This window comes from Oncorhynchus kisutch, unplaced genomic scaffold (genome assembly GCF_002021735.2).
Source record: "Oncorhynchus kisutch isolate 150728-3 unplaced genomic scaffold, Okis_V2 Okis03b-Okis08b_hom, whole genome shotgun sequence".
In the NCBI taxonomy this organism is placed as follows: Eukaryota; Metazoa; Chordata; class Actinopteri; order Salmoniformes; family Salmonidae; genus Oncorhynchus; species Oncorhynchus kisutch.
In genome coordinates, this window is record NW_022261980.1 from 6771419 (window position 1) to 6793418 (window position 22000).

Here is a 22000-nt window from a genome sequence, read left to right on the forward strand (position 1 = left end):
CCTGTTGCTTCTGGTCTTACTTGTAAATGAAAATCTTATGGTATTTCCATGAAAGTGTGCATAGCTCTTGGATGATATGACTGTAGAAATAAGTAGATTTAAAGGGATGGAGTGCTTTTCTGAAGGTCTCTTTTTCAAGGCAATCATTTACCTCAGATCACCACCCTACAGCTGTTTCATGATGTAAGTAGATTAACAATGAGCCATTACAAGCTGAAGGAGAGCCGCACACTAGGAGCTCAGATGCAATAATTTAATCAACGTTTTGACAGACAAGCAGTCTTCATCAGGTACCACAATGATTGCCTTAAGTTTAGTCTTATCAACGTAAGCTAAATGTGGCTGTCCGTGGTTGATTTCAGTTCATGCAAGTAGAAAAACATGACCCACCGTACTTGTAGAGAAACGCCAATGCCGTAGTTAAACGGTCTCACTGCCATACAGTACACTATTTTATTGTCCTGGGTTACCTGGCTAATATGGTTGCGCGCCTAACTTCCATTCATGGGCAACGTTCGCTAGTTAACATTAAGCCTTCTACATCTAGCTTCATATTGAACTTACAATCCTCTCATGCAGGGGTGCAACAATTAATGGTAGGATCAGAATCACTGTATATAATCATTGGCATGTATGGAGAAATTGACAATTTTAGCTAGCTAGCCACTGGAGAACACAATTTTTCCCCATTTATTAAATACATCAATTTACATTTACATTATACAAAACAGAACACAGGTATTAACGGAAAAATACTAAACATATCAAATAAAACTATTAGTGCAATATTAATCACGCAGTCTTTTGATTCAGGAAAATGTTATTCTTTACTATGGTTAATGTTTTAATAACAGTTACATTCAATCAAGAAAGTGTAATTTTGGCCACAAAAAAAAATCACAATCATTTCAATGGTCTTATTGCAATAGCAACATATATCCTTCAGATCAAAAACATGGGTAATGTTCATAATGGTGAATAAGTATTTTGCAATGTTTTCCCAAAATTCGGACAAATTTACATTCAAAGAACAAGTGTGAGAATGAATGAACAAGAATGAAGATTTTCATATTTATTGCAACATGATTTCTCAAGTAAGCCCACACCTTCCAATCTGAGTTCTGGATAAACTTTGATCATTACCAAAGCTAAAATGAGTTTTCATTAGTGTAGTTAGACCACTGGGAACGGCATTGATCACAGAAATGAACTCTCTGAAAGGTATGAAATTGTTCATATGTGAGAATATTACCCCTGTTGCAGAAACGCCAAGAACAAAGTCAATATTCCTCTCATGCCAACTGGGGTAGAACAATGACTTACAGTTGTCTGAATTATTCCACAAAAGAGCTTAATTTGGGGAAAAATTGTGCGGGAAACATTTTCCAGGCCATTAAGGCTTGTTGGTGAAACCTATCCAATTTAGAGGGTCATTTTTCAGGAATATAATTACATTTCAGTCAATTGAAGACCACCCTACTTATTAAACACATTATTTGGAATGAAATACCATATATAATTAGTATTGATCAAACATCTTTTCAAACAGTTGATCTTGAAAGTGTTTGTCAACATAGTCCAACACTTCCAGACCGCCTTCAGCTCTTTTATTAGAAAGGACTGACTACTTTTAGTTTGAGACTCTTTGATCCAGATGAAGTCAAAGGTCTTGTTTATCTTTACAAGTAGCAGGATTTACAAATAAAGATAATGAGCGGTACAGAAAAGGAGACAGTCTCTCTGCCTTGGACAGAAGTACTCTCCCAAGTATAGAAAGATCTCAGCCAATTATTAAATATATTTCATTTTAGAAGAGAAATTCATGTTTAAGTGTGTTTGACAGATTTATTCCTAAATATTTAACACTTTCTATTTATCATAGTCAATCACGTAAGACTGACATTTAGAAACATTGAGTTTTAATCCTGATGCAGTTAGAGCATTAAGGACATGGGAGACCTGGTCTTCGTCTCTTAAGAAAAGAGTATCATCAGCCAGTTGGGAAACTTTGATTTCTTTGTTAAAAAGGGTTAAGCCATATAAATTTGCATTATTCAGAATATCTAGAGATAGAAGTTCCACAACCAAAATGAATAAAAATGGTGAAATTGGGCAACCCTGTCATAGACTTAAGTTGATATGGAATCTTTTGGAACTATTAAGGTTTAGTAACAACTATTTATCTTTGTAAACATGCAAATGACTTTGATAACATTTTTGGATTCTGTGAAAATTTTAAGTGACCTAAAGAGATTCATGTTCAATTGTGTCAAAGGCTTTACAGAAGTCCCAACAAATATTACATCTGAATAATCTATAAGGTCCAAGGCTAAACGAATGTTAGAGCTTTTGTGACGGCCATTCATAAATCCTGTGAGTCTCATTAATAATGGTATCTATTCCTTTCTTTAATCGTTTGGCATAAACCAGAGCAATTAATTTGTAATCAATATTTAAAGTAATTGTTCTCCAATTGTCAATGAGAGAAGGGTCTTCATCGGGCTTCGGAATCAATGAAATAAGGCTCTGTTTCATAGTGGAGACCATTTCCCCACTTTTGATGCATTCTTGAAACATATTACAAATCAGGTATTCTAGTGACTCCCAAAACGGTCTATAGAATTCAACTGTCAGGCCATAAGGGCCAGGTGATTTCCCTTTTTTCATTGAATTCAGAGCCTCTCTAATTTCTCCAATTGACACAGGTGAATTGCAAGCTGAGTGGATATCATCCTCAATTACAGGGACATAATTCCGAATGTGGCAAATGTAGCTTTTACAACCATCTCCCTGAAATTGAGAGCTGTAAAGGTTTTCATAAAAGGAATTGACAAAGGATGTTATTGTAATGGGATCTTGCACAAAACATTGTTAATTTTGAGTGCAGTTATAGATTTTCTTTTGTAGTTTCTTTTCAAGTGCAAAAAAGTAACTAGTATTTCTTTCCCCCTCTTCATTCCATTTTGCTCTTGACCTTACAAAGGCACCCTTTACCATCTCTCAAACCCCTAGCATTCAGACTTACGATATTGAGTGAGTTGAAAACGAACTATTGCATTGAAAAGAGAAAGAACACAAATGACATAACAGAAGTAGTAACGTGAACAATAATAAAACAGTGAACCTTGAGGATGCTTTCTCCTGTGAGATATTCAGCCTCTTGTGAACTGAAGGAAAATGATGAAACAGAACAAAGATACATTTTTGGGGAAGCCTGGCATCACTTGGTATCCATGACTACACAAGAGCTGTGCCTGGTTTTGGAGCTTTGCATTGAGGCCTAAGTGTTACATTGGTAGTCTCAGACCAGTCTTTTGCCTTATGAGCGGTCTTTCATGTGCCTTTTTCTCAGGAGTGACTTGTCTGGCCACTCTCCCATCAAGCACAGATTGGTCAAGTGCTGTAGACGTTCTCCCATCTCAGCCAAGGAACTCTGTAGTGTTGTCATTGGGTTGTTGGTTACCTCACGACCAAGATCCTCCTTGCTCGATTGCTCAGTTTGGTCGGACAGCTAGGCAGTCTGAGTAGTTCTATTTTTTTCAATTTTCCAATTATGGAGTACACTGCTCTTGGAAACTTTCAACACAATAGTTTTATACCTTTCCCCAGATATGACTCATCACAATTCTCTCAGATCTAGGGACAGTTCCTTGTACTTCATGGTAGTTTCTGCTCTGATATGCACTGTCAACTGTGGGACCTTATACTTGTACAGACAGGTGTTACTTTATAAATCATGTCAAAACAATTGCATTGGCTACAGGTGGACTCCAATCAAGTTGTAGAAACAGCTCAACTAGGATCAAAGGAAATTGGATGCTCAATTTGGAGTGTCATCGTAAAGGGGTGTGAATACTTACATAAATGTGAAGACATTTCTAAAGACATGTTTTCACTGTCATTATTAGTTAGTGTGTAGATGGACGAGGGGAAACACTTTAAATTCAGGCTGTAACAATGTGGATTAAGTCTGAAGGCACATCCTCTTCTAGATAATGAGATGGATCCTCTGAGGGTGTTTTCACATAGTCCTCTTCAGAGGACTGAGATCGGTTCTTTTAAAGTCAACTCTTGAGGGGGATTTTTTGGGGAAAATAGCTGTTCTCTCTTCACACTGCCCCTGACTTTGAATGACAACTCTTTTGCCAGTTCACTTTGTTTTTAGGTCAGTCCTCTTTGCATTCACATTGCTATGTTTAGAAAGGAACATGCACTCAATGCACTCGTGGTTTATACAAAGTGCAGGACAAGTCATTCCATCAGAACGTGTTATCGGACAGCTATATATATTAACCTACTTATGTTGCAAGCTAATAGATTGCATTTAGTTAAGATGCAACAATTGTAATCAGAAGATACTATTAACATTGGCAACAAATATAATAACTGCAGATTCAATAATGCTGTAATTGGGTGTACAATTTTCAATCTAGGCTACTGCCCCTTTAAGAGCCTGAATTGATTTCGTACCCTAAGTTCTGATTCTCACCAAATATATGTTGTCTTCTCACACTATTCAAACCCTACAATCTAATCAGCTTATGAAGCTCTCAGCCTATATATAAAATATTCAAACCATTTTGGACAACAATTCTGCGTGTGAGGGGTTATGGCAGGGAAAACAGTAGTCTAGTGTGAGGGGTTATGGCAGGGGAAGCAGTGTTACAGTAGTCTAGTGTGAGGGGTTATGGCAGGGGAAACAGTAGTCTAGTGTGAGGGGTTATGGCAGGGGAAGCAGTAGTCTAGTGTGAGGGGTTATGGCAGGGGAAACAGTAGTCTAGTGTGAGGGGTTATGGCAGGGGAAGCAGTAGTCTAGTGTGAGGGGTTATGGCAGGGGAAACAGTGTAGCAGTAGTCTAGTGTGAGGGGTTATGGCAGGGGAAACAGTAGTCTAGTGTGAGGGGTTATGTCAGTAGTCTAGTGTGAGGGGTTATGGCAGGGGAAGCAGTAGTCTAGTATGAGGGGTTATGGCAGGGGAAGCAGTAGTCTAGTGTGAGGGGTTATGGCAGGGGAAGCAGTAGTCTAGTGTGAGGGGTTATGGCAGGGGAAACAGTAGTCTAGTGTGAGGGGTTATGGCAGGGGAAACAGTAGTCTAGTGTGAGGGGTTATGGCAGGGGAAACAGTAGTCTAGTGTGAGGGGTTATGGCAGGGGAAACAGTAGTCTAGTGTGAGGGGTTATGGCAGGGGAAACAGTAGTCTAGTGTGAGGGGTTATGGCAGGGGAAACAGTAGTCTAGTGTGAGGGGTTATGGCAGGGGAAACAGTAGTCTAGTGTGAGGGGTTATGGCAGGGGAAACAGTAGTCTAGTGTGAGGGGTTATGGCAGGGGAAGCAGTAGTCTAGTGTGAGGGGTTATGGCAGGGGAAGCAGTAGTCTAGTGGGTGGTGCGGGAATAATGACAAGCCAACCTGGGGAGCTGTGTGTTCACATTGCCCTAAATAGGGGAACTGGACTGAGGAATTCAAGTGAACCGAACTCGAGATGGTCTCAGTTCGGTTCACTTTTGAGAGGTCTGAGTTCCTTTGACTTGTTCACACTGGACAAAAAAATTAAGGGAACCGGCGGAGTTCACAAACTGTCTGAAAGGGACCCAGTGTGAAAACACCTTTAGACAATATTGAGATGGAGGCAGGCTGTGTGATTGTTTTAGCCTGGGATTCAATCCGATCACAGGTAATAGACATTGCAGCTTTAAGGTAATGTATCCACGGAAAACGCTGCATAGGTCAGTTCAATGGGAAATTACCTGTAAAAGCTGCAACGTCTATTACCCACAATCGGATTGCATCCTGACCCTAGGGCTGTATTCAATCAGATCCGCATTAGCCGACATCCACATAGCGGTTGTTGTGGCAGAAGTGGAACTGCTTTAGAGCTGTCAAATCCACAAACGGACATGGCTATCGGCCTCTATGGAGTCGAATGAAGAGAAATCCCATGCAGCTCGATAATCTATACATCCCAATTTTTCTATATATCCTACACTTTCTCGTTCTGAACTTAACGCTAGTGGGACGAAGCTGCTCAATGATTTGACGGCTCCAACACACTTCTTCCTCCCGACCACTTTATTTGTATTATATTTGAGTCATTTAACAGACACTTATCCTGAGTGCATAATGATTTGATTTCCCTTTTCATACTAGTCCTGCGTGGGAATCAAACCCACAACCCTGGCATGGCAAGCACCATGCTCTACCAACTGACCCACAAGGGAGATCTGCTATTGTTGGTTAACATTTGATGTGATTGAATCCCAGGCTTCGAGTAAGATAATGTGTGATTGTGACCTTGCAAAAGAGACCGCTACAGTGTTTCCTTTCCACTTGTCTTTATTGACAGCGATATGAAACGTGTCTAGACTCCCCTGGGTGTTTTGAAGTTCATTCCAACGGTAGGCTGGGTGACCTGCAGGTTCGACAGGTTGCCGAAGTCCTAACAGAGGAAAGATTTCAGATTTAGTCAAACAATTCCTCACCTAGCTTTAATGAGCATTACATTCTGAGGTCCATCATAGGAAGATAACACTGACTGTGCCCAGCAAAGAGGGGAAAGCTTTCCAGTGCCCTACTTGTCCTCAGTATTGGGAAAGCTACCAATTACTTGGCAGCAGAAGTAGTTGAGCTACAGTAATACAGAGCAATATGTGATCAACTATTAGACACTATCAGAGAAACAGTGCTTAACTAAAGTAGCTCACTACATCAAAACTAGTGTGGAAAATGATCATATCTAAATCTGATAGACGCATTTCTATTGCCCACGGATGATATTGTGAAATCTCCCTTGTAGTGGTGTTAAAACAGCAGGAAAAGCAGTCTTTAGGTCGGAAGCGATTTATTAACGTTCCAATGCTGCACTAATCACTATGACCAACCCAGTGTGTGTGTTTACATTCTGCCCAGTGTGTTTACATTCTGCTCTGTTATGCCCAGTGTGTGTGGTTACATTCTGCTCTGTTATGTCCAGTGTGTGTGTTTACATTCTGCCCAGTGTGTGTGTTTACATTCTGCTCTGTTATGCCCAGTGTGTGTGTTTACATTCTGCCCAGTGTGTGTGTTTACATTCTGCTCTGTTATGCCCAGTGTGTGTGTTTACATTCTGCCCAGTGTGTTTACATTCTGCTCTGTTATGCCCAGTGTGTGTGTTTACATTCTGCTCTGTTATGCCCAGTGTGTGTGTTTACATTCTGCTGTTATGCCCAGTGTGTGTGTTTACATTCTGCTCTGTTATGCCCAGTGTGTGTGTTTACATTCTGCTCTGTTATGCCCAGTGTGTGTGTTTACATTCTGCTCTGTTATGCCCAGTGTGTGTGTTTACATTCTGCTCTGTTATGCCCAGTGTGTGTGTTTACATTCTGCCCAGTGTGTGTTTACATTCTGCTCTGTTATGCCCAGTGTGTGTGTTTACATTCTGCTCTGTTATGTCCAGTGTGTGTGTTTACATTCTGCTCTGTTATGTCCAGTGTGTGTGTTTACATTCTGCTCTGTTATGCCCAGTGTGTGTGTTTACATTCTGCCCAGTGTGTGTTTACATTCTGCTCTGTTATGCCCAGTGTGTGTGTTTACATTCTGCCCAGTGTGTGTTTACATTCTGCTCTGTTATGCCCAGTGTGTGTGTTTACATTCTGCTCTGTTATGTCCAGTGTGTGTGTTTACATTCTGCCCAGTGTGTGTTTACATTCTGCTCTGTTATGTCCAGTGTGTGTGTTTACATTCTGCTCTGTTATGTCCAGTGTGTGTGTGTTTACATTCTGCTCTGTTATGTCCAGTGTGTGTGTGTTTACATTCTGCTCTGTTATGTCCAGTGTGTGTGTTTACATTCTGCTCTGTTATGTCCAGTGTGTGTGTTTACATTCTGCTCTGTTATGTCCAGTGTGTGTGTTTACATTCTGCTCTGTTATGTCCAGTGTGTGTGTTTACATTCTGCTCTGTTATGTCCAGTGTGTGTGTGTGTTTACGTTCTGCTCTGTTATGTCCAGTGTGTGTGTGTTTACGTTCTGCTCTGTTATGTCCAGTGTGTGTGTGTGTTTACATTCTGCTCTGTTATGTCCAGTGTGTGTGTGTTTACATTCTGCTCTGTTATGTCCAGTGTGTGTGTGTTTACATTCTGCTCTGTTATGTCCAGTGTGTGTGTGTTTACATTCTGCTCTGTTATGTCCAGTGTGTGTGTGTTTACATTCTGCTCTGTTATGTCCAGTGTGTGTGTGTGTTTACATTCTGCTCTGTTATGTCCAGTGTGTGTGTTTACATTCTGCTCTGTTATGTCCAGTGTGTGTGTTTACATTCTGCTCTGTTATGTCCAGTGTGTGTGTTTACATTCTGCTCTGTTATGTCCAGTGTGTGTGTTTACATTCTGCTCTGTTATGTCCAGTGTGTGTGTGTGTTACGTTCTGCTCTGTTATGTCCAGTGTGTGTGTGTTTACGTTCTGCTCTGTTATGTCCAGTGTGTGTGTGTTTACATTCTGCTCTGTTATGTCCAGTGTGTGTGTGTTTACATTCTGCTCTGTTATGTCCAGTGTGTGTGTGTTTACATTCTGCTCTGTTATGTCCAGTGTGTGTGTGTTTACATTCTGCTCTGTTATGTCCAGTGTGTGTGTGTTTACATTCTGCTCTGTTATGTCCAGTGTGTGTGTGTTTACATTCTGCTCTGTTATGTCCAGTGTGTGTGTGTGTTTACATTCTGCTCTGTTATGTCCAGTGTGTGTGTGTTTACATTCTGCTCTGTTATGTCCAGTGTGTGTGTGTTTACATTCTGCTCTGTTATGTCCAGTGTGTGTGTGTGTTTACATTCTGCTCTGTTATGTCCAGTGTGTGTGTGTTTACATTCTGCTCTGTTATGTCCAGTGTGTGTGTTTACATTCTGCTCTGTTATGTCCAGTGTGTGTGTTTATATTCTGCTCTGTTATGTCCAGTGTGTGTGTTTACATTCTGCTCTGTTATGTCCAGTGTGTGTGTTTACATTCTGTCCAGTGTGATATAGGAGGCTACATTGTTGCTGGATGAGGTCAGAGTACTCAATCCACAAACACGTCCTAACAAGAAAACATCACATTTAGACTAAGACTATAGGTAGGCAGTGAGATCTGAGAAGTGAGGTATTGAACATACCAACAGCTTCAGCATCTCCTTGGTGTCGGGATCCACCTCGATGATCTCCTGGTCCAGAGCAGACACCTACAGACACGAACAAAGACCATCAGCTTTACAGTGGATCTCATAGGAACCTATCAGGAGCCAGTGTTCTCAAGATAGACCCGAGCATGAGTGTCTGAAAGATACAGGGTTTGAGAGGGATAGACGGCCCAACAAACACAGGGAAAATCTGTCAGTTCCATCTTCCTGCATTATCAATGACCTGACAACAACCATGCCACAGCCACTTTCGATACAGGTAGGCCCAAATTACAACCTTATAGATATCATCACAATCAGCAAGGACATTTCTCAAGTTATCTGAAGCAAAATGAAGGACCAAACTGCAAGGTAAACCTGAGCCATATATTCAGAGAGTTGGGACAACTGTTCTTAATTGTAGACATTCAGTTAGATAGTATTGTTTAAACATCCCTCATGTAATATTATTAAAGCGGAGGCTAACGTGGCTACCATAGAATGTTGTAGTGTCATGTAAATGCATCGTAACGCAGGAACCTCAATGTCCCAACTCTCTAAATGCACGGCTTGGAGGTAAACCACCGAGGAACCCCACTGACCTCTGGGACATAGTTGTCCCTCCTCTCCCTCTCCTCCTCCTGCAGCTTGATGGAGATGCCTCTGACGGGGCCCCTCTGGATACGCTTCATCAGATGGGTCACATACCTAGGGAGGTGACACGCATGGGAGAATTACAGACCATACAAAAGGGGAATTTTACACAGACGATACAGTGAGATTTGGGCTCATATATGACTCTATTTATGCTTAGGAATACTTGGGAAAAGATTTCCTAAATAAATAAATAAATCACTGAGCTGATTTCCTGGTGATTTTACAACCTGTTATGTCCAACAATGACAGAGATAAGCACTTGAGGGTGTACTGTACACAGATGGGTACTTAGAACAGAACAGTATAGAGTAGATGGAGGTCAGTAAACTAGCGCATGGATTTAGGGCATCTTTTTATTTTACCTTTATTTAACAATGGAAGTCAGTTAAGAACAAATTCTTATTTACAATGACGGTCTACCAAAAGACAAAAAAGGGATGGGGGCTAGGATTAAAAATACATTAAAATATAGGACAAAACACATCACGACAAGAGACACAACACAACACTACATAAAGAGAGACCTAAGACGACAACACAGCTTAATTCCTGGCTTTGAAAACTTTGAAAACAATACACATCTGACTCTAATAATCCCTTAATCATAGTTTGACGAGTGACATAACTAAGACCGAGTCCGTAAAACAACCTGAACATGTTTCATGATGTTTGATTAGACAGGGAGGCCTTGCAGTGGTTTACTGACATTGTATCAATCAGCTTTGAAAATGATCTGATGTGAAAAAGACCAATTAGTGGCAAAAAAAGATCAGAATTGGGTTGCCCAAGTGGGCACCAACAGACACTACAATTTGAGAGTCTCTTTCCAATCCCTTTTATTGGTAAGTGGCAAAGATCACCGACTATGGTCAACAGCCACTAGGTCTACACCTACAGCACAGGGACAGTTCTCAAGCAGATGAGGAATGAGGCACAGGGTCTCATGTTGCCAAGGCAACCTCTCACCCCAGAAGCAGGCTGGGTCAATTTGAGAAAAACAAACAAAACAATGCCACAAACACTCAGATAATCAGAATGAGACTTCAATCAGAAAGGCTTTTACCTACTTGTATATTTGCAACAAGAAAAAAAGCCAATTTCTGCATGACGGCTCAGGAAGCAAATAACCTACATTGGGATCAGACAATTATTAAATGTGCAACAAGCCCAATATTGAAAAAACTTGTCTACAGTCAGGCCAAATATCTCCGACTTTGACATGGAGACTAGAGGTCAACTATCACTGAGAATGAAGTGAGCACAAGTGTTCAACTATTGAGCCAATACTAGTCCTTTAAATAATAGGACTACACTTATAAACATCTTAAACCACTGAACAACCGATGTGCACAAACATACAGGAACACAACACATCTATTACAAAGAGTTCTTCAAAGCAGTTCACAACAAGTATATTATGTTTAAGATATCCATGCAGGAACTGAATCCAGTCTTTCAACCTTGACATTGCCAGCATCACGCTCCAGCTCCAACCAACTGAACCAAGAATAGCAGCTTACTCTTTCTTTACATTATTCTGTCTGTAAGACAAAGCAAAAAAGTCCCTGATTTAACACAGGAATGTTGGACATGGAGCTAAGAAGCCTGCCGTGGTTCAGCAACACAAGCTCCTTGAAGCGACAAAATAGTAAGCCTTCATTTGGTCAGACTTGCACCCTTCTAAAAGTACTGCACTGGCCTGGTTATGGATACGCCAGACGCTGGAACTGTGCTGGAAACTACAATGTGTTAAGAAAATATCTGAGCAAGCGTAGTACGATTTGGGTCAGCAGGATCATGTGACAGAGGTATTAGGTGGTTATTGGGTGGTCTGAGGCCTGAAAGTGACCCAAGTTTGTATTGGAGCATTCACTCACCCAGAGATCTTGTTGCGCAGCTTCTTGCTGGGGATGATGGCTATCTCCTCACATACCCTCTTGTTGACGTGGAAGTCACTGCCCAGCCGGGTGTAGTACTTCTCAATGATGACCCTGGCGGCCTTTTTTACCGTCTTGGTCCTGACTCGTCCCTGTTGGGAAGACCATCAGCTTGTTAACGGCAGAATCACACCAGTTTCTTGAGACAATACCTCTAAATTGCATATCTGTAACTACTACACATCATCACTGCAATTATTCATGTTCACTTGGAATTGTTTCAACCTGACAACTGGTAGCTTAATGCAAACTAGCCCAGCAAAGCACAAATACAGGAACAATATTCAACAGAATATGCATAGCTAGTTAGCTAGATGCATAGTGCCAACTGTTTCTTCTGGACAGCAGAGAGCTAGCTAGAACTCCTTGAGTGACAAGTAACTGAATTTGACATCAACCAACATTAATTCCTGGCTGGCTAGCAGACCACCACAAGACAATTGACATAAAATAACTTTAGTTAATAACTACACGGGTATGAATGGCAAGATAGCTAGCTAAGCAGCTAGTTAGCTAATAACATTTCTAGCTAAACAATCTTAGCTATATCCAGCTAACTCATTCTTACCAGACGCGAGGGACAGATAGACTACGTACTACACGACCCGTAAACACAACTTGCCAGCTAGTTGATATAGTGGTGCCGCTCGCTAGCAGACCAGTGACTAGATTGAAAGATCTTGTGCTAGCTACCTACCGGCAAGCTAGCTTGCTACATTTACAAGCTAGGCTACACAATAAACTGGTAAATAAAATGCAACAAATCACAAATAAATATCTGTGAAAATATGTCGTATTTTAATTAACATTTGATATGCTTGTAGACGTCTCTGGAAACGATAAGAGACAAGGATTGAGACAGATTGTGATGTATTCAACTTTGTTAAATACCCACCATGTTGGCTTGGGCTGGCGGAAAAGAACTGGGGAAGTTGTGACCGGAAGTTTATCTACGAAGCAGGAAGAAAATGCTGCAGACATTTGTTTTTGTAGCTTTGCAACACTGCCCGCTACTGGTTGTCTACCTTTGACACACAAAAACATTTTGTGCATTGAATTTTATACAAAATGTACTGATCCAGTCCACTTCGTAGTACAATAGGCTCCCGAGTGGCGCAGTGGTCGAAGGCACGGCATCTCAGTGCTAGAGGTGTTACTACAAAACCCTGTTTCGATTCCGGCCAGTATCACAACCCGCCGCTATCGGCGCACAATTGGCGCAGCGTCGTCCGGGTTAGGAGAGGGTTTGGCAGCGGTAGGACGTCATTGTAAAATAATTATTTGTTCTTAACCGACTTGCCTAGTTAAATCAAATTTGTTTTAATGGAATTTAAGATTCACTGAGTGTAACAATGTATTCTTACTGGTGTGGAAGTAGTAGGCTGGCTATACATTATGTTCAACGTTTTGTCAACACTTAATGATTACGTGAATCACATGTTTTCTCAGGTTTAGGCCTACATAGCATGACATTGCAGGAACTGTTGCAAAAATGTTCTGTATTAAATTATACAGCGTAGTAGTCATGTATGATCAAGGGTATGGCCCATGAAACCTTGAAAGCTGAAGCAGTGTAGCTGCAACCTTGCAGGGAAAAGTCACAGGGAGATTCAATTGTGAGTCCTCTCTCCTCAAACCCCATTGGAGAAAGTCGGAGGGGATGAACCTCTGGCTCTCTCTCATTCAATAGGTTTTAGAGGAGACGAGAGGATGTAAGGAGTACGCAATTGAGATTATCCCATAGGTTGAAAGTGACCTGAGAAGATGTGACCATAAAAATATTATTTTCTATAGGTGACATGCTTTCTCAGCAATTCTAAGATTGCTCATTATAATGTAATGTGACACTGTACTGGAAAAAAAAGACCCACACTCACAAGAAAAAGGTTAAGAGAGATTTTTTTATTTAAAAAAAAAAGGAAAAAAAAAAGGGTGCAAACTTGTGTTTCCCCTTTAAAGCGGAGGGAATAAAAAGTGAATTTGTCAGGATACACATGTGACACGTCTCACACGAATCCCTTGGAAAATAGGCCTTTCAGATAAAGTCTGGTCATTTATCTTTCTGTACTTAAAATTAAATTATAATAAAAAGAAAGAAATCAAAAGATGGGTCCTTCATTCATGAAGCCCTTAACCTAGGTTAAACCATTCAAATAGATTTGAAGTAACATTCATATTTCAACACAATATTCATAATACAGTTGTAGGATTCATTTCTTAAATCATAGTTTTGAAAATAAATTGCCAGAGCAAGAGTAGGGGGATAAACTTGTGGTACTGTACAATTCTACTTTCCACAGTTTGAAAGAAAAAACATCTTTATATTCTTTAACAGAATCCAACTGACAAAAACAAAAAATATATAATGGTGAACTCTGTAAAACCTAAAAGAATTAAAACATTGCAGTCATGTGTCACACCCAACTTCTCTCCCAGACATATACAACCAACCCAAGACAACTCTACAGTACAACGACAGGAAGAAAGTGCCAGAGAACCCCCCCCCCCCCAAGAAAAGACTCGCCATCTCTTTCCATTCATCCTCCTCTACGCTGCTATAAGGATTTACATGCCATTTGGACATGCAGGAAATAAGATGGTGAATAACACAAGACAAGTCAATTGAAAGCAATGAGGTCTGACTGACAGGCAAGGTGTAGTACTGTATAAGCAATGACACCTGAAATTGGAATGTGCTCTGGGTAGGACTTATCAAGCCAATGGGAGGACTTTGTAGAGCTCCATTATGCCCAGAGAGAATAACTTTGTACGGGTGGCTTAGCTTCATACGTCCACCTCAGGAAGCCTTGCCATTAAAACAGGCAGACATCTGCTCCAGATAAGCCATGCAAATACACACTATAGCAAATATTCCTCATTCTAGACAGGCTGTGGAAAGGCTTGAGGAAACTAGAATGCGCATATCAATTTGTAGTATTCATGTTTATCAGCTGTAAAGCCAAAATTGCAGGAAGGAAATGAATTTCAACAGTGATACAACACCTGCATTAAGACCACTGTTAACAGTAGGATTTACAGATACATCAAAGTATACAAGTGACGTTCCACTCAAAAATAAAATGGTCCACTGAAATGGAAATGTACGGTTGAGGAGTTAATTAAAACAATTATTAATTGACAAGTGGTTCAATAATTATGGTATTACTCTCAGCCACCTTAAGAACACAATATAGACTTTAAATCGCGAGCTCCAAACCACAATGTTCACTTTCAACATTACAGACGGGTGAAACTAATATATAAAAAAAGGGCGGTGGGACACGAGGTGTTCGAGGAGTTCTAGTTGACATTTTCCTGGCACAGGTGACGGATAGTAGTCCATAGGATGGCATTAGGAACAGAAGGGACCATTCAAGGCCTTTCTCTGGATGTCTGTCTCACTAGATTCAACAATACCTTACACTTTCAAAGTGAACTGGTATGTCACAGTGTAACTGTAATGGCTAGTCTACTGTGGGTCAACTAAAAGTAGTGCTTCTCAAAACATCCTCAGGAGACAGCCAGAGGATGCACATTATTGTTCCAGCCCTGCACTAACACACAATGACTCCAATATTCAAGGAGTTGGTGATTGGCTGAATGAGGTGTTAGCGCTGGGCTACAACACCCCACCCCCCACCCCGAGAACAGACTGAGCAACACTGGATTGAAGTCCTGACAGAAAAGCCTTCATACACCCAGCAGGTGGAGCCATTCTGCTGTCATGCTCGACATGAACCCCCGACCCTGTTGTGCAGCAGCGACTGATGTCCCTGAACGACAGAATGCCAATCCAACCCTAGGCTAAACCACGAACCCAGAGACATCCAACAGAGGCAAGTTAGACAGCAATGCTAAACCCCTCCCTCAAAACACCCATTCAAGAGGCACTATGAGGAATATCCGTCATTCAAAAACACCTTTTCCTCACCAGTTATTCCCTCAGACATCTCAGAGGAATACCATACTGACCTATAAAACATAAAAGACAACAGAAGAAGTCCAATAGATGTATCATATTCGAGTACTCTCAACACAATAACTTACACCCCAGAGGAACGAGCTCAAGTCACAATGGTGAAAAACAAAAAATATATATATATACACAATATCATTATGCACATACAAGCATGCCTGCTCATAGAGGTCTGTAGAGCCGGTTGGCATCCCCTCAGGCATTGTGCCTCCATATGGGACGACCAACCTGGGTTATGTTCAGCAGGGAGAAAAAAACGTTTGCCAAAACGAGAGGTACTACCTGACCTTGTACAATAACACAGCTTATTGATTACGGTTGCAAAACGTTTGGCAACAGTGTGCCCTACTGAACATAACCATGGTCACTAGGACATCAGTATCCAACACCCCACCAGGAGGCGACATCACATAATACATTAATGTCTAGGGTGTGTATGACTGTGTGGGTTTACATATGTCATGGCACAGGGGTTAAACAAGGAGGGGGTTTAAAGACAGAATTGGTTAAGTGTATTGTTAGAACAGACCTAGCACACAAGGCCGCTACAATTAAGTATATTGAGCACATCCATCAACACAGTACGGGGAATGCAAGGTCTTAGGTCAATAACAGTGGGTCAACAAATGTAGTGCAGTCAAAAGTCTAGCTTTTTGTCCCCCTCTGTCCGTTTCTCATACTTCATGGCTATTTGAAAGAGAAAAATACATTTGCTCACATTTGAAATTCACATTAGCTATATATTTAACAAAAAATCTACATAATTACATAAAACCCAAAAGTCACTCCTATGGAATTAATGCTGTGAAGAGGATAGGCATGGTGACATTGTCGACATCCAGTTTGTTTGTTCAAGGCAATCCTCCATGACACTTGCAAGGAAAAACAAAAAGTGATATTGAACAAAAACACCATATAGACAGACTTTTTTACCAGGTACTTCTTAATATCCTTTTGAGGCAATCCCATGTTTTCCATTTGGGACTTGGCATTTGGGATCAATCATCATTAATGGTCTCACAGATTATGCTTTGCAGCACAGGGCAAATACACTGGAAACAGAGGGCCAGAAAATGTGAAAGAGCATTCCCTCAACAACACAGAAGAGGAGATCATTCTACGAGACCAGGGGCTTACACAGTGTGTTGCAGCGTTATTAACATTGCAGATAGAGATTGAACGCACAAAGCTGACATGGCACTGAATTACATGACAGTTCACTGACAAACATCCAAATTAACCCTAAAAGTGTTGCCCCTAGTCAACATTATTTCTGAATCACCCATTGTATAGATACTGTACCACCAGTGAGGAACGGAACTCCACATAGGGTGGTATGTTATGTCATTACATTAAGCAGGGACCATAGATATCCTCTCAGTATGGAGAGCCGGGCCTCCTGCGTCACCCTCTCCTGGCTCTGTGGGGTGCTGGTTTGATTAAGGCATTGGACAGTAGCAGTAAAGACAACACTCAAGCCACCACCTCCCTCTCTTCTCTCCTTAGCGTGCAGTGTGAAGTAAAGCCCACTCGGTTGCTACCATGTGGACATTGTTACGCTGAAGTCCAAAGCGTTTATCGAAGGGTACCAGTTCCAACTGATATTGGTCCATTATTTACATGTAGTCAGTCAGTAGCCAACAAGCTTTCCTCTCCCAGGACTTGTCCCATCTACTAAATTCTCCCATAGACATTTAACTTCCCGCCCATACATTCAGTGTGTGTTTATGAAAGAGCAGGAGGCTGACAGACCGTCTGTTGTGTTTCCATTGTCCAGCCCATCAATCAAGCTTAAACTAATTGCAAAAGCCAAGATCCCAATCCCGGCAACAACGGGGCCCTGCCAAATACTCCCAAGCACCGTGGAGGAAAAACGACTCAATTCAAAAAGGAATTCCCATCAACAGACAGCCACACTTGTTTGGGTGTGTGTGTGTATGTGTGCACGCACATCGCCTCTCATCACTCTCCCGTGGTCTTCTTCGTTGGTCTGAATGGGACTTAATTGAATTTCTCGATTAAGAACCTTATCGAGCAAGACTTCTGAGCGATCTAGGGCAAGACTTTGAGCGATCTAGGCGTGCTGCTGATCATTTGTGTCGCGGGGTGTTCTTCTTCCGTTTTCTTTTGAAGAAGCAACAGCACCTTTAGATGGGGAGAGAGACTGGTTAGAGGCAAGCCAACACCGGATACTATGACTGGGTCATGTCCATTAGGCACCAAATGGAAGAAAACAGACCAAAGCAGTGATGGGTCTAATATAAACTTGTCCAAAACGTTGTTTTAAAACGTGCCCTAAGGAACACCACCCTGGTAAACTGTTAAAGTGAGAAGTCATTTCATTTCAACATCTAGAGGACAAGAGGAGAAATGTGTTAGACAATAGCTGTGTTTACACAGGCAGCCCAATTCTGATCTTTTGCCCAATTCTTGGCAAATATCTGATCTGACTGGTCAAAAGACCAATTAGTGGCAAAAGATCAGAATTGGGCTGCCTGTGTAAAGGCAGCCAATGACCATCAGTGTACACAGATTATACTGGCCTCAAGGGTTAGCAACAATAGCCTGGTCCCATGCCTGTATGTGCAACAATAGCCAGGTCCCAAGCCTGTATGTGCTGTCTTCTGACTAGCCTTGCCATGCCTGAATGGAACACTGGAAATGGCATCGCTAGACAGAGGAACTGACCTGAAGCCAGGTTACAAGAACATAGATGAGTGGATGGATGCTATGAGATGTTAATTTGTTAGATCCGTTCCTTCTAGCCAACATCAGAACATCTCTAGGAGTAGAATCAACATGAAGAGACTGACTCGGGGCATTAGAAGAAATAAGAACTACGGTGATGGTAGAGGAAAAACACATTATTGCCAAGATCCCCGACAGAGTGGAGTCAAAACAGTTCTAAGAAGAACCTACAGGGGGCGTCTGAGGTAAAAGGACAAGTGTGTTTAGTACAGTGGTGTGATTAACAACAGTGGTGGAGACACAGAGCACAGGACAGAATGAGCCTAATGAGATGATTATTACAGCATGCAGTGAGTGGCCATAGGTCAGCCACAGCTCTCCAAACAACACAGTGACTGGCTACAAAGAAAAAACATGGATGTCTTTTTAAAAAGGCACAGCGTTGAGATGAACCCTAAGGAAGTCATTTGCTATTCTCAGGTGCCCTGTCAGTAGGTTTTAGTAAATATTTAAGGTGCCCTGCTAGCTAGTAGGTATTAGTAAATATTTAAGGTGCCCTGCTAGCTAGTAGGTATTAGTAAATATTTAAGGTGCCCTGCTAGCTAGTAGGTTTTAGTAAATATTTAAGGTGCCCTGCTAGCTAGTAGGTATTAGTAAATATTTAAGGTGCTCTGCTAGCTAGTAGGTTTTAGTAAATATTTAAGGTGCCCAGCTAGCTAGTAGCTCTAGTAAATATTTAATGGTCCCCTGCTAGCTAGTAGGTATTAGTAAATATTTAAGGTGCCCTGCTAGCTAGTAGGTTTTAGTACATATTTAAGGTGCCCTGCTAGCTAGTAGGTTTTAGTAAATATTTAAGGTGCCCAGCTAGCTAGTAGTTCTAGTAAATATTTAAGGTGCCCTGCTAGCTAGTAGGTTTAAGTAGATATTAAAAAGGTGCCCTGCTAGCTAGTAGGTATTAGTAAATATTTAAGGTGCCCTGCTAGCTAGTAGGTTTTAGTCGATATTTAAGGTGCCCTGCTAGCTAGTAGGTATTAGTAAATATTTAAGGTGCCCTGCTAGCTAGTAGGTTTTAGTAGATATTAAAAAAGGTGCCCTGCTAGCTAGTAGGTTTTAGTAAATATTTAAGGTGCCCTGCTAGCTAGTAGGTTTTAGTCGATATTTAAGGCTGCCTCCATAACAGAAAACAAGGAATTGGCAGCATTTCCAAATGTATATACTTTTTAAAAGAAAGTACTCAATAGCCTATATTCAAGTCAATGTATGAAAAGCACAGTTTTATTTAAAGAATGATATCATTAGATATTACCTAACCCATACAGCTGATCTGTAGCATCACTATCAGTGAGGAGATAGACTGCCTGAAAATGATTTTATAACCCACTGGCCTATATCAGTAGTGGATATATGGATCACTCTTTTTAATCTGTTTTTCACAGTATAAGAGCAGGGTCCTTTCACAGTGTGTACTAGTCAACTACACTAGCAGCCTAGGCTGGTCCACTCCGTGTCCTGTCCCATGGGTATGGTATGGACTAGGAGAGAGGGACTCACCACAGGTTGAGCATTTTCACGCAGCTACAGAGAAGAAAGAGTGTAGAGAGAAAAGACAGATTAATACAGCAGTTGATGGGACAGACCATGCCACACACACATACACAAGTGGACACAGGGGGCAGGGTTCAAAAGGTTGAAGACTCAATGGCTCCAACTCTTAGGTTCTAGAGCTACCTACACCTGTTTAGTTCTAACGAGTTCTAAGGACACTATTCAACTGATGTATAACCTCACTCTACTTCAACATACTGTATCACGGACGGTCATTACCACAAGCAAGACTTCCAAAATCCTTTCGTAACGGATGTAGAAAGGATTACCAGAGAGCGAGGGAGGGAAGGAGAGAAACAACAAGAGAAAAACGAAGCTTTACGCCTCATTGATATGGAAACCCTGTTGTCACATTAATTGAACTGTCTTCTGGGGCCCTGGCTTTCAACGCAGTGGGATCGTATCAAAGAGGAAGTCTATTGACGACGGGAAAATCAAAAGGCCAGCGGAAAACATATCAAAAGGGTATATGAATGAACAAGTGGGAGACAAACCAATCACCTAACAATTTCAAAACATATTTTATAAAGCCCTTTATGTCAGCAATGCCAAAGAGCAAGCAATGCAGACGCACGGTGGCTAGGAAAAACTCCCTAGAAAGGCAGGAACCTAGGAAGAAACCTAGAGAGGAACCAGGCTGGGGGACAACAGACACTGGTGGATAAGATTATATTATATCGAAGGACAAAACACTCAATGTTGTCATTCACTATGCTGGGTATGTTACAGGTATTTCATTCACCAAAAAATGTCAGTAGGTAAATCTAATTTTGGGTAATGCTAGAGATGATATTGAATGATATGCACTGAGTTTTGATATGCTCATTGCATTCTATGAGTTTTAATTTGTTCTTCTCTTGCTGCACTGAGCTTATGGGAAGTGAGAGGATATCTGATGGGGGGGGATAAAGGAGCAGTCCCAACCTTACCAAGACAAAGGATTGTAATAGGGACACGCAGGACACAGGCTTAGAAAGTACACAAGCAGGAAGCAACACACACAGAGGGGACAGTGTAGGGAGAGAGGTAAAGCAGAGGGAGTAGGAGAGAGAGAGAGAGAGAGAGAGAGGGAGAGAGAGAGATGAGGAGGACGAGAGGTGAAGCAGAGGGAGTAGGAGATCGAGAGAGATGGAGGAGGAGAGGTGAAGCAGAGGGAGTAGGAGATCGAGAGAGATTGAGGAGGAGAGGTGAAGCAGAGGGAGTAGGAGAGAGAGATGAGGAGGAGAGGTGAAGCAGAGGGAGTAGGAGAGAGAGAGAGCGAGAGAGAGCGAGAGAGATGGAGGAGGAGAGGTGAAGCAGAGGGAGTAGGAGAGAGAGAGATGGAGGAGGAGAGGTGAAGCAGAGGGAGTAGGAGAGAGAGAGATGAGGAGGAGAGGTGAAGCAGAGGGAGTAGGAGAGAGAGAGAGCGAGAGAGAGCGAGAGAGATGGAGGAGGAGAGGTGAAGCAGAGGGAGTAGGAGAGAGAGAGATGGAGGAGGAGAGGTGAAGCAGAGGGAGTAGGAGAGAGAGAGATGAGGAGGAGAGGTGAAGCAGAGGGAGTAGGAGAGAGAGAGAGATGGAGGAGGAGAGGTGAAGCAGAGGGAGTAGGAGAGAGAGAGATGAGGAGAGGTGAAGCAGAGGGAGTAGGAGAGAGAGAGAGATGAGGAGAGGTGAAGCAGAGGGAGTAGGAGAGAGAGAGATGGAGGAGGAGAGGTGAAGCAGAGGGAGTAGGAGAGAGAGAGATGAGGAGGAGAGGTAAAGCAGAGGGAGTAGGAGAGAGAGAGATGGAGGAGGAGAGGTGAAGCAGAGGGAGTAGGAGAGGGAGAGGTAAAGCAGAGGGAGTAGGAGAGGGAGAGGTGAAGCAGAGGGAGTAGGAGAGAGAGAGAGATGGAGGAGGAGAGGTGAAGCAGAGGGAGTAGGAGAGAGAGAGAGATGGAGGAGGAGAGGTGAAGCAGAGGGAGTAGGAGAGAGAGAGAGATGGAGGAGGAGAGGTGAAGCAGAGGGAGTAGGAGAGAGAGATAGATGGAGGAGGAGAGGTGAAGCAGAGGA

The 22000-nt window shown here is 41.9% G+C and overlaps 2 protein-coding genes and 1 non-coding gene across 6 annotated transcripts in view; all 3 read right to left on the reverse strand.

Annotated features, from left to right (window-relative positions):
• Positions 1-6047: 6047 nt before the first annotated feature.
• On the reverse strand, positions 6048-12651 carry LOC109876609 (40S ribosomal protein S17). Its single transcript, XM_020469010.2, has 5 exons — positions 12600-12651; positions 11645-11796; positions 9713-9818; positions 9108-9173; positions 6048-6432 (listed from the first exon to the last, which is right to left on the reverse strand). The coding sequence occupies exons 1-5, from the start codon at positions 12600-12602 to the stop codon at positions 6355-6357; spliced, it is 405 nt and encodes a 134-aa protein (XP_020324599.1). The 5' UTR covers positions 12603-12651; the 3' UTR covers positions 6048-6354.
• On the reverse strand, positions 9265-9392 carry LOC116359684 (small nucleolar RNA SNORA71). Its single transcript, XR_004206741.1, has one exon. It is a non-coding gene; the product is annotated as a small nucleolar RNA SNORA71 (small nucleolar RNA).
• Positions 12652-13586: 935 nt separating the features above from the next.
• Positions 13587-22000, reverse strand: part of LOC109876610 (casein kinase I) — a 40545-nt gene continuing 32131 nt past the window's right edge. For 2 of the 4 annotated variants that reach the window (XM_031812716.1, XM_031812719.1), the window contains 2 exons: positions 19920-19943; positions 13587-17825 (listed from right to left, as the gene is read on the reverse strand). In XM_031812716.1, the coding sequence (XP_031668576.1) occupies positions 17771-17825; positions 19920-19943 (79 nt within the window). In that variant the 3' untranslated portion in view covers positions 13587-17770. The remainder of the gene's footprint in view (positions 17826-19919; positions 19944-22000) is intronic. The other 2 variants (XM_031812718.1, XM_031812720.1) reach the window with 1 other exon arrangement.